Source organism: Biomphalaria glabrata, unplaced genomic scaffold (genome assembly GCF_947242115.1).
Source record: "Biomphalaria glabrata unplaced genomic scaffold, xgBioGlab47.1 scaffold_141, whole genome shotgun sequence".
Taxonomy (NCBI): Eukaryota; Metazoa; Mollusca; class Gastropoda; family Planorbidae; genus Biomphalaria; species Biomphalaria glabrata.
This window is the reverse complement of record NW_026602925.1, coordinates 1-12,963: the sequence shown is the minus strand read 5'-3', so window position 1 is coordinate 12,963 and position 12,963 is coordinate 1. Positions and strand designations below refer to the sequence as shown.

Genomic DNA, 12,963 nt, shown 5'->3' with positions numbered 1-12,963 from the left:
GCAGCATCAACTTTCCAAAGAGTGCATCATGAAATATTTTAGCTCAATTAATCCATACTAAAACTAAGAAATGATAGTTACTGATCAGAAAGATCTTTTTGTTTTAGATTTGAATGTTCTAATCTAATGGTTTTGTTCACTTGGCACTGTGTTGCTGCTAGCAAAAGTTGTCAAATCGGAGGGTCCATGGTTTGTGCCCTGATCAGTGCTGTCCCTTATTTCACTATATTTGATTCACCATTTTCTCTCATTAATAATTGGTTCTCAGTGCTGCCTTTATAATTCATGGTTTTAGCTTCACATTTGTATTTGAATGTATATACGAAAACTTTGTGATGATCTTTAGGTTTGAGTGTCAATTCATAGCTAAGAACCTTCCCAAACTTTCATTGGAGCCCAAAAGTCTACCCATTAGTTAATAGTGGTAGATTTTACTGTTGTACATGTATGTAATGATTTTTATATAATAAACTTTTTTTGTTTATTTTATCTTTAATTTGACTAGATAACAGAGTCGATGAAACATGTACCTAATTTTGCTATGTCAATACCACTTGCCCATTATCACATTGCAAGACGAGATGGAGGAGACATTGCATCTGCAGATTTATTGGTAAACTTTGCATTTAGTACATTAACTTTTTTTCTTAGCTTTAATTCATTATGGACAATTGTTTATAATTTGATTTGAATCAGATGCCTTGTATTATCAGTCTTGATTGTGTTTCTTTTTATTCTCTACTTTTATTAGCTCCAGGACAGTCTTCTGTTTTTCCCAATGATATTGGTGCCACTCATGGATCAGTGCAGTGTCCAGTTGGATAAAGAAGTGAGTGGTCACAGTTTTTTCAGCACAGCAGAACTAAATGACAGGTGTGTGTTACAATTTTCCTTTTGGATAGTTGTAGACAGCTAGTGTAAAAAGCATTGTTCATACAAGATTATAAGATGAAAGTAAATGAAAAAATTTTGTCATTTAGTTAATATTTTTCTCTTAATTTCATTCTCAATAATTTTTGTCTTTTCTTTCCTATTATCTTATGTGGACGATCTCTTGTCATCATTTCTTCTTTTTTGTTTTTTTTTATAGCAGAACTAAATGATATTCTACTTATTTTCCTCTCTTCTTTAGTACAAGTGAGCTGCAGCGAATGATCACGCTGTATGTCAAAAGATGTGAATCCTGTTGGAAAGAAGCAGGGGTCATTTCCTGGCTAGAAGCCAATGTCAAGGCTGTATTAGAAATTGTGAATAAAGGGCAAGACCCTCGACCAAAAGAATATGCCCTTCTGTAAGAAAATGGAAAATGATTGCTTTTATCTTTTTCTATGAAATATTAATATTTATTACTTCAAAGATAAATTTTTTTTTGAGGCTTCAACTATTTCTTTATTCTTTTTTTACAGGAGGAAAAAGCGTTTTCGACGGCCACCACTTTCTACAGTAAGGCATTATTTTTTATCTGAGATTCAAGGTCTTGGCTTGCCTCGTGTAAGTATTAAAATATTAAAAAGGAAACCATGGATAGATTAAAAACCTTAGAATATTGTCATAACACTTATTATGTAGCCAAAATTGTGAAAAAGAATGACAAATTTTCTGTTTTTCATGCTTGGTTGTATGTCCAGATTTGGCCGTAATTGTTTTGTTCAGAAATCCCAAATTGGGAATATACAATCTAAGAAATAGCAGTTATCGTTTATAATTATTAAGACATACCAGACTCAGGAATTTCACTAGATCTAGATTTAACCAGTATTATTTATTTAAAATTGATCTACTATTATTATATCTGATTATTAGTAGATTCTAGGTTGAGACTTAAGGTAGATTATAAAAATTGGATGTAATCTTGAAAACATCAACATTTAGAAATGCATGCAGCACATCTAATTGGGCAGTAGTATGAACTACATTTAGAGTAGATTCTTATATGATTAATTGGATCTAGTTGTAATCTTTTATGCTAAAATAAGTTTTTAAAGTAAAGTTCATTTCCATGTAGGAAACCAAGGTGTGGAAACTTAAAATATAAGATTTTTGTTATCTGGATGCAACTAAGATATATGTCAAGCACTCAACCTATTATATCAAGTTTAATAATGCTTGCTGGTTTTTCTATATCTTCACTTAGTTTTAGGCTTGTCTTATCTTTTAAATGACAGATGTTTGTACAAAAGAGGTCTAATGATAAGTTTAGTCTTAGGCTGCTCTACTTAGAGGTATGGAAGGAAATACTTCTATGTGAAGACCTACTACATCATTCCTAATTTGTTTGTCAAAAGATGCTATGAAAGTCTTGTCATCTTTTTCAGCAATACCTTGGCAGTTCACTTTTAAATTATGACCCTTTCCCTCCTCATGACAGCATTGCAGCTTATTCAAGACCTCCAAGGTAATTGTTGTTGATTTTTTAGGCTCAATCATAGTCCAGAATACAATTTCAGTTGACTTTTCTCATGTCATGCCTTGTTCAGAGTTATTAAAAATTTTTTTTTTCATTAAGTAATTACACGAATCTCCATGTTGTTATTTCTGCAAGGTTTATTTGCATTAAGATTGATTTTAGTTTATCTGTTGGTTTATTTATAGATTATTTATTTCAGCTGTGTTGGAGTCAATAAGGAATAACTGAATACATCTCTGGATGCAATATAGAAATGATTGTTTCTATTTTTTTATATTGAGAATTGTTCTTACTTGTACTGTAATGATGTTTTTAGTCCATTAATTAGTTTTTTGTACCATTTATTTTTCATTCATTTTTTTGTTCTACTTCTTAGACAAACTGTGGCCTCAGAAGATCATAGTGGAGTACTTAGAACTTTACTTCGTTCACTGATGCCATCTTACAATCCATATGTAAGTCAAGTTAGAACTGTAGACAGATTTCCGTTATTGAATTGTTAGTAATTACTGTATGTTATTAAATGTTTATATTTGTTTTAGTGTCTTCTCCCCCTTGAAAAGTGTGATTCATTTTATCTAGCTGTTTTTTTTTTAAATACTAATTATCTAATCACTAACTAATTCCAACTAGGAACCATCTAATATGAGAGATAGACAACAACTGAATGCTAATGAAGGTGATGAAGGAGAAAATGAAGGAGCCGTTGGAGGGAATACAATGAGCCAACAACTTGAACACAGTGTTCAGGCAGTTATGCAAGCCATGAGACAACTGTTAAGTCTGCCCTTTGGTCCAGCACAGGGACAAGATGGAAACAACCAGGAAGATCAGGTTGAGCTAGAAGAGAATGAGAGAGAGTGGGAAGAAGATGAGGACAACTTTGATAACTTGAGGTGATACCAAGTGAAAGTTATAACTTAGTGCTGTGCTTTTGATAACTTGAGGTGATACCAATTGAAAGTTGTAACTTTGTGCTGTGCTTGATAGTTTTTTTTGTCTCCCTAAGGCTATTTAAAACTATCTTTAGTTGTTTTTTTGTAACATAAAAATGTTACAGTACCGTTATTTTGTTGTTTCATTATAATTACAACATTAATTAGAATAGCTTGAGCTTTTGAAAATACCTTACATTCATGAATTTTGAAGCTAATGACATCCCTGGCTATAATTATTGTACTGCTACAAAATATTAATGTTATAGTTGTTAATTACCGGGTATTGTAAGTCGACGGTCTATTAAGAGCGATGACCCACAGAATGGTACACAAGTTGAAAACCAAAAATGCCTGTTTTTATTTCTAAGCAAATTAATGTGAAAAAGAATTCCAAATTGGTTTTCAGTTGAATATTAATATAGCATATCAACATAATTAATTTTACACTATTACGTAAACCATCAGAACATAATATTTTCCTATGATAATATTTTCCTATGATGTTGTAGCCCATCAAGCTATTTTTTTTAAGACTTAAAAATTCGAGTGCACTGGGCATATTGATTTTTTAACAACAAATATCTTCCTTCATCACCTACATCAGCCAGTTTGAATAAAGATGAAAGCTTGGCTACTTATCCATTGGGCTAGTAAAAATAATGATTTATTTCAGCATCTGGTCTGTTCCAGAATGCTGGTATAATATACTACTGAATATATTCTAAAATTAAAAAAATTTGTCCCACAAGTAATCTGGAGGTCTAATGCACTTTATTTTTTCCTATAATGTAATTTAATTATTTATTTCATTCTTGTGATGGAAATAGAAAAAAATGCACATAGTGTTTGACAATGACTCATGAATGAAAAGTGAGATTGTACCAGCTATGAACTTGATGGTAACTTGAATACCATGTTTGGAAAATACAGTCTTTTTCTTTTCTAAATTAAAAGTATGTGAAATAAATAAAACAAAAAACTGTTCTCGACTTTTTTTTTTCTTTTTGAGCAAAAACATCAAATATACAGGTCTATTCAATTGTGTCGTTGTTAGCATCACAATTCATGAACCTTGTAATATATATATACACACTAGTCAACTGGCGGAGTAGCATACGCCACTATTTTGCAGGGCCGGCCTTAGGCCACTGCAACCTATTCGACCACATTGGGCCCCGCACTTTCATAGGACCTGCGCTAATTCTAAGGGTAATAGTTATTAAATTAAACCATATAATAACTTAAAACAGATTTCCCGCGCCCTCCTGTCGATTTACCAGAAGCTCCTGGAAATCTCCCAAAATTACAAAATATACGAAAAAGTCCATAAAATATACAGAAATATATAGACAAAAATTGTCTTTTTGGGGTGTCATTCAATATGGAAAAAGCCAATCCTACGCGAGATAAATAAAAACGGCATTATGCATTAGCCGTGATTGTGTAATCTGGTGAAAGAGGCTTCTTGTGCCTCAAACTAATGAAGAGTTACTTGAGGTCAACAATTCTCAAAGATAGATTGAAACCTTTGGTAATTCTTGCTATGGAGGGTGAGCTATGTAGGAAACATAATTATCATGATATACTGTATGACTTTGCTACACGCTTGTAAAGTAATTCTGTATGTAGAAAAGAATGAATAGAATGCATAGATGAATTTATTTTCTAATACAAACTCTTAAATTTCACTTATTGTCTGCTTCCCTACCCAAACTTGGCCCTGCGAAATCCGTTTAGCATAGGGCCCCACAATGCTTAAGTCCGACCCTGCTATTTAGTGACAGGTGAATATACATAGTAGATTACTTGTTCTCTTTCCATGACTTCTTGGTCACAATGGTTAAGTCCGGCGCTGCTATTTAGTGTTTGTAAAATGTTTTACATGTTTCAGATGTTCCTTTAGAGTTAAAGATAGTTTACTTCTTAGTCCAAACCTCCTGCAGGACGAAGGGGGGTGGGAGCAGGCAGGGTTTGACAGTCCAGGTGCGCAGCCATCCATAGCAACGTGTGAATACCCACTTGTTCTCCCCCCCCCCCCCTCTTGTTTTTTTTGTGGGGTTACTATCTGCAGAAATAAGAGAGTGATCTTTCCTTTACTTCTTGCTCGTCCAAACTGTTGAGGGAAGAAAAGAATTATATATATAGATTCTCTGAACAGTTTTTTTTAGTAGCACTGTATCTAAGTGCCAAGAAGCGTTCATTCTAAACATAATTACAAGTTATTAAAGCCTTAGAAGAAAAAGGGAAAAAAAACAGCTACAGAAATGTATGCATTTAACAAAAAAAAAGCTTCATGTTTTGAGTTAAAAGTAACGAAATTAAATTAGATTCAGAAAATAAAACAAGAAAAATATAATAAATACTTTTTTTTTTTAAATCAAAGCTTATAATAAGCATAGTTGTATTAGAATAGATCAGTTAAGTATTAAATTTGAATAGATCTAGACAAACAATAATAAATCTGTGGGATTAGACATATTTTTTACAAATTGTTTTTTTTTTAGCGCTATTTCATGCTTTTAGTTTTCTCAATATGTTACGATCTTAGCACTTGTCTGTTCCAGTTTTATGGGGGGGGGGGGGGGGGGGGGGGGAGAGAATCTAGACACAAATTGTTTTACTTGCAAAAGGCAGCACACAATAAAAGCACCTAACAAAATTGTGTTGGGTAACTGTAAAGAAAAGAGCCCTTTGCAGTATCAAATGGGGTAAAACAAGGTTGTGTCCTAGCACCCACACTCAGTCTTATGTTCTCAGCTACTTTGACAGATGCATTCATAGACAGAGATAGTAGTGGAATAAATATAACAGATTTGATGGTGGCTTATTCAACCCCACAGCTCAAAGCAAAATCAAAAAAACAAAATCAGCAACAATCAGGGATGGGCTTTTCACTGATGACTGTGCCCTAAATGCCTGTTCCCAAATTGATCTGCAGAGTCAATGAATTTTCAAGAGCCTTTCAGACTTTGGTCACTATAAAAACAAAAAAAGACTGAAGTCTTATATTTGGACCCAAGCATTAAGATAAATGGACAGGAAATAAATGCAGTGGGCAGATTTACCTAGCTTGGAAGCTCACTCTCCTGAAACAGAAATATCGATAATGAAATCAATTTGCATATCGCCAAGGCCAGTGCATCCTGATAGACTGTCTAGAAATGTGTGGAATAGACTAGGTATTACCACTAGTACAAAGCTAGGAGTCTATCAAGCTGTCATCCTCCCCAAATTGTTCTATTCCTCAGAAACGTGGACAGTTTGTAGAAAACATGCACACAAAAAAATGAACCATTTTCACATGATCTGTCTCAGAAAAATACTGAATGTTAAATGGCAAAAAAATACCTGATACTGACCGAAGTCCACCAAAGAGAGCCTGCAAAGCATCCACACAATCTTGATGCAGTCTCAGCTGCGATGGGCAGGTCACATCTGCAGAATGGAAGACTCCTGCATCCCTAAATGACTCCTTTATTTAGTGCTCACAGGGTGGACAAAGAAAACACTTCAAAGATACCCTAACACATCTCTGAACCACCTGGGAGACAGAAGCACATGGACAGAGCATCATGGGGTCACCCTGTGAAAACTGGCACACTAATTGCAGAGGACAAGGAGAACAGTGCTGGTAGAAGAAAAGTGTCAGAGAAAATAGCAAAGTTAATGACACTAGCTCCAGATGAAATAATCTGCAGTGTGCAGCTGAACATTCCGGGCTCACATAGGTCTCACCAGCCACATGAGGCACAAAACCACAGTGCACTGGATGACAAAAGTGGTCATCATCGAACCATGATGGAAGAACTATAAAACAGAGGTGAGACCCATGTGTGACAAGAAGCTTTTGCAAACTGTATGAAAGAATTAGAGATTTTACACAAAGTGCGAGTTAATATAAGCTTTATAAAAAAAAATTCACATGTCCCCAATTTTATTTTTTATTCTTCATGAATTTTCTGGAATGTGGCTGGGACACAATAGCTGTTGCTGAGGCCATGATGTTATTTGCATATTGCCAACATGATAAAAACAACCATTTTAAATAAAACATTAGAGTTCTCTCCCTTCTGACTGCACTTCCTGTTCCCAACTACAAAGTTTTAGTTTTATCCCTCTGTTCTTTCTCTATACATTGTTGACTCTTTGTAGAAGTGATGTCATCAGATGACCTGTGTACAATTGTCAATCCAACAATAATGAACAGTGATCCTACAAACCAGACTGAGTTTAAATTCTCTCCAAAGAGTAAATTACCAACAATGGCCTGAAAAAGTACAATAAAGTATTTTTATTCAATTTTGCAAATTATATTTTATTAAATGTTATGATAAAAAAAAAAATGCAAAAACTGAGGTAAATGTTTACCGTTGGCCACAACATGGGATCCATTAGTGGAATGGAAGAGGATATGATAAAGTGGGTCATGAAACTGGTCCTCATTGGGCTATATCAGTAGACTGGGAGCCAAAGCAATGGTATCAAAGTCTTGGAGTGGGAGTTAAAGAGGGATATGGTAACCCACACTATTCCATAAAGGGGCCATCATTAGTATCTGTGAGCTGGAGTGGCAGACCTCCCATGGAACGTGACAGTCACAGTCACGTAATAGAAATATAAAGAAATTCTCCTTGATATGCATCCTCTGGTCACTTTAAATAATGGACCAAAACCAGGGTTCTACACTATGTATAATATTGTGTGACATAACACAGTAATGATCTCATATGTTGAGGAACTTTCAAGCATGACTAGTGGTGAATAGTTCTTAGTACATGCCAGTTGACTGAGAGAAATCCTTCTCAGTAGTGAAAGGGTTCATGGAGACACCCTGCGCTCTCATAAGCTAATAGGTCAAAAGTAAAGTGCAAAGTAATTTACTTACCGTGGAAATAAAATTGGAAGACAAGTTGAAAGTAGTTGCCTCAAGGGTAGAAGAGCACTGGTGCATTGATTTGGTAAATAGGACCCACATTAATGCATTGAAAACAAAAATTCCCAAGACACTGATTAATCTAACTGTTAACATTACCTAAAAAAGAGAAAGAATACATAAAAATGCCATGAACATAGCTCTATCAATAAGATTATTCAAATGTATTTATAACTTAATAGTAAAAATGTTTTAAACAGAAATTCTGTCTCATTGATTACTACTAAGCCATCTACTGTAACAGGTTATTTCAGTAATGGAATAGATAGTTATATATTACATACACCAGTCACAAAATCTCTCAATCATAACAAGAATTAGTCCATGCTTATTTCCATCATTTTCTTTAACTGGTTACCTTCTCTAACATGTAGAATTTATTCATGAATGTTTTATAAAAAAAACAATAAACATAAATCTTTATAACTCAAAAAAAAAAAAAAAAAAAAAAAAGTGAAAAGATGGCTTTATTAGACATATTTCTTTTATATATTTCTTTGATGATTCTTCTATTTGATCTGATATTGATAGGAGTAAGGTACTTTGCTTTTAAGTCTCTAACAAAATTTTTTTTCAATGTTTGTTTATTAACTGGCTTATAAAAGGACAAAAGGATTATAACAGCCATGTCAATGATAATGTATGGCTAAAGGTTCCACAACAATTAGTTCACTGACATTTTGTTCATGACTGTTCATTCACCCGACAATTCATTTACCAGATAAATCACTCACCAACAACTGGCTCACAGACAACTTGTTCACCAACAGTTGGCTCATGACAAATTGTTCAAATAACAAATCGTTCACTAACTATTTGTTCACTAACAATTTCTTCACTGGACATTTCATTTACCTGACAATTCGTTCACACGACTATTCATTCATCCGACAAATCGCTCACCAAAAACTGGTTCACAGACAACTTGTTCACCGACAAATCGTTCACTGGATAATAATATATTGTTAATATTATATTGTCGTCACATGTTTGATTTGTTTACATTTAAAGTACATACAGGAGATTGATACATTATAACTTTTGTTGCTATTATTTCCAAAAAAACATTTGATTGCTAGAGGTCGGGCCTAATCCAAGTTTATTTGTTGTTAATTTTTCTAAAGCATGAGGATAGTCAGTGGAAAGCCAAGCTCCAATTTGATTCCCATTTCTGTTATTCTTCTTATTCTTTTTGTAAAATTTCAGTTTCTTGTTGTTGTTTTTTTTTCTTTTTTATATTATACAATCATCTGCAAATATTGTTGTTGTTTTTTTCTTCTTTATATTATAATACAATCATCTGCTAATACGTTGTTGAGTACCAACAACGGCTAACGATCAGTTTCGTGGACTTCAAAAAAAGCGTTTGATAGTGTCCACCGAGAATCACTATGGAAAATAGTTAGAGAATACGGTATACCAGAAAAATTCGTCCAGATTCTACGACACCTTTACAGTCAGTCTAGTTGCTGCATTAAAACAGAAGAGGGAACAACAGAGTTTTTTACAATCGAGACAGGTGTGAGACAGGGGTGCATCTTATCTCCCTTCCTTTTCCTCCTAGCCATCGACTACATAATGAGGAGAGCAATGAACCAGACTGCCTTTGGTATTCCATGGCATGAACAACTCCGATTGATGGACTTGGACTTTGCTGATGATGTTGCACTACTCGGGGCTACAAATAAATGCATTCAAGAAATGACGGAGAGCCTAGACAGAGAGGCACCCAAAATTGGCCTCCGCATAAACTTGGATAAGACTAAAATTATGCGAGTGGGATATAAGGCAAAGGGTGTCCCCGTCAGACTTGGCGAGTCAAAGCTTGAAGAGCTGGACAAGTTCACGTACCTTGGCAGCATCATAACAAATGATGGAGATGCTTACCATGATGTAGCGTGCCGAATAGGAAAGGCAGGGAGCATTTTCCAAAGGCTGCAGCCTATTTGGACTAGCCAAGCCATTGGACTCGAGACAAAAATACAACTTCTCAACACAATCGTCATTCCAACTGCTACATATGCATGTGAGATGTGGAAGTCATCTGTCAAAATTGAGAAAAGACTAAATGTGGCTCAACAGAGATGGCTGAGACGGATTTTGGGAGTCAGTTACACAGACCGGATCTCAAACAAGGAAATCCTTTGCCGAACTGGGAGTCGAACACTTAGTGAGGTTGTGACTGAGCGTCGCATGAGGTTTGCGGGACATGTTCTACGTCAAAATGAATTACGCACACCAAGAGTTGCGATAACATGGAAGCCAAAACGAGGAAAGCGCAAACAGGGACGTCCTCGTATTACCTGGCGACACACCTTCATGGAGGACCTCAGAACAGTGGACACCAGATGGGAAGAGGCTTCAGACATTGCCAGTGACAGATCATTATGGAGACAGCTTGCCGCCCAATGCGCCGAACAGCGCGGGAGGACCTAAGTCTAAGTCTAAGTCATCTGCTAATAATCTTAACTTTTGTTCCTTAACTAATGCGATTCGGTAGGTCATTTATATAAAATTAGAATGAGTATCATGCCCAAAACTGTTCCTTGAAGTACTGATACACATGAGTTTTCTATTATTGATGTTGATTTGGAGCAATTTATTATTACAGTTTGTTCTCTCTTTATCAGGAAATCCTGAATCCATTGGTGTAGTGGACCAGTTATACAAAAATATTTGTAAAAAAATCCAGAAAAGTGTAATAAAATCTACATATATAGCATTTATTTTGTTCACTACTATCTAAGCCAGTGATGCTCAATCTCCTCGGCCTGCTGGACACATTAAATTTTCATAAAATGTTTTAAAAATATGAGTTTTATCTCTTTCAGTATGGCATTACTTTCAGGTAGTAACTTTGCTACTGCTGGTGAGTGCTGTACCGTGTTACTCTCAGAGATTAACATGGTACCAGTAAATATTTATTTCACTATCTTTTTAATGCTAAGCATTTATATCCCTTTTTTTTAATTTTCTGGATGTGAGCAGAGAGATAGTTTTTTGTTTTTGTAGTAAATTGGATGTAGGAACAACATGTTTTAGTAGTTATCCTCCTTTTTAGTTAATTTCCCTGGGACAAAAAAAAATTATAAATATAATTAGTGCCTTTGTTCATCTTTTATGAAATTCGCAGTGATAGAATGTCATTGTGTCAATTTGTTTTGTGATTTTTCAATATTTATCAATTTAATGTATAATTAAAAGGTTAAAAGAATATTGATTTTGTTATGAATTTTTTATATGTTCAAATATAATTTTAAAATATCTTATTGAATACCAGTAATTTATTTTATTTTGTACACTTTTGTAGCCAATTTATTTTCCTTTAAGTATTTAAGAGAAAGTCACATATGATACAGTTACATTATATAAATATAATAAAATAAAAAAATGTTTGTAATTTTTTTTTTACATTAGATCTAGTTTCTATTACGCCCCTTCAATTGAATCTAGATCTATATAAAATAAATATTGATTACCTCATACAATGAAAGAACTTCAACTTGGTGCTCAAAAATATTTTTTACTGAATAGCAAACCAGCGCTGCCAATTCCCTTGCTGAACTTGAACTTACTGCAAGCTTCGCTGAAACAGAAGCCATAGCAGCACAAATACCTGCCTCAACAGCTAAAATAATACCCTTTGCACCCATGCTTAGATAGTAGATTCTGTATCTATAAACAAAAATGATAGAATGGACGCTGACATGTTTTGATACCGGGCTAGATTCTAGATCTAGATCTATAATTACAAGATGTTCTTTAATATACATTTTGATGTTCAAGATATAGATCTAGATCTAGCCAAAAAAAAAAAAAGAATATTTAGATGTTTGCTAGAATCTTGTAGATAGAAATTTCTACAAAACAACAAAAATTACTGTCATAATCATGTCGCAGCAAATCAAGACTCAATAGTATACTTAGATCTCTAGTATAATAGTGTAGAAAGATAAATATGGCTGATCCCACAATAACTGTTCAGGCTCACTGCAAGCTGTTATTGCATGCAGCGAAATATCCCCATGCAGCAGTAAATGGAATATTGTTAGCTGAAGATTGCAAAGGAAAAGAATCATCAAAAGGATTAAAATATGTTGACTGTGTTCCTCTTTTTCATGTTTCTTTGGGTCTTTCACCAATGCTAGAAATAGCACTGCTACAAGTAAGTTAGTTTTAAGTTTAGTTAGTCTAGAGTAACTTACATCTATCGAACACCTTCGTTTTAAGGTACTTATCGAACACCCCATTGTATTTTTTAAAATTCTCCTTTATTTCGATGATTATAAAGAAACTAGTCCATTCTTATTGTGCATCGTCCATTTCTTTATAGTTAAGTTATAATTAGTTTCATTTTCACCCGAGGATCATTTTTTTTACTTATATTCAAAGTGCATTGGTAATATTGGTATAAAAAATTCACACTTTTTGAACTCTTGGGAAGAGTGGAGTGAGTCTCGGGTTAAGGGTATTTTTTAATGCTAATGATGCTTCAGCTCTAAAAAACTATATAATACGCTTCTAATTAGGCTGAGAAATATTTACAACTATTTATTTGAAAGTTTCCTTTGTTACCTAAACATGAAAATTGAGGTTTAAAAAGGGGGTGTTCGATAATAGCAGTTTTTATATAAGCAATCTCAGCTTTGTAAGATATCGAACGCCATTTTAATGTTAAAAATAAA

General features: G+C 34.1%; 2 protein-coding genes across 2 annotated transcripts; one reads left to right on the top strand and one right to left on the bottom strand.

The window, feature by feature from the left end:
• The first annotated feature begins 473 nt into the window (after nt 1–473).
• On the top strand, nt 474–4,329 carry LOC129924114 (transcription factor 25-like). Its single transcript, XM_056017924.1, has 7 exons — nt 474–613; nt 752–873; nt 1,133–1,291; nt 1,407–1,491; nt 2,316–2,395; nt 2,784–2,862; nt 3,041–4,329. The coding sequence occupies exons 1-7, from the start codon at nt 518–520 to the stop codon at nt 3,305–3,307; spliced, it is 888 nt and encodes a 295-aa protein (XP_055873899.1). The 5' UTR covers nt 474–517; the 3' UTR covers nt 3,308–4,329.
• Nucleotides 4,234–12,183, bottom strand: LOC129924115 (uncharacterized). The gene is made up of 3 exons (XM_056017925.1): nt 12,160–12,183; nt 8,231–8,377; nt 4,234–7,612 (listed from the first exon to the last, which is right to left on the bottom strand). Exons 1-3 carry the CDS (start codon nt 12,169–12,171, stop codon nt 7,439–7,441), a joined length of 333 nt encoding a protein of 110 aa, XP_055873900.1. The 5' UTR covers nt 12,172–12,183; the 3' UTR covers nt 4,234–7,438.
• Between the last annotated feature and the right edge of the window lie 780 nt (nt 12,184–12,963).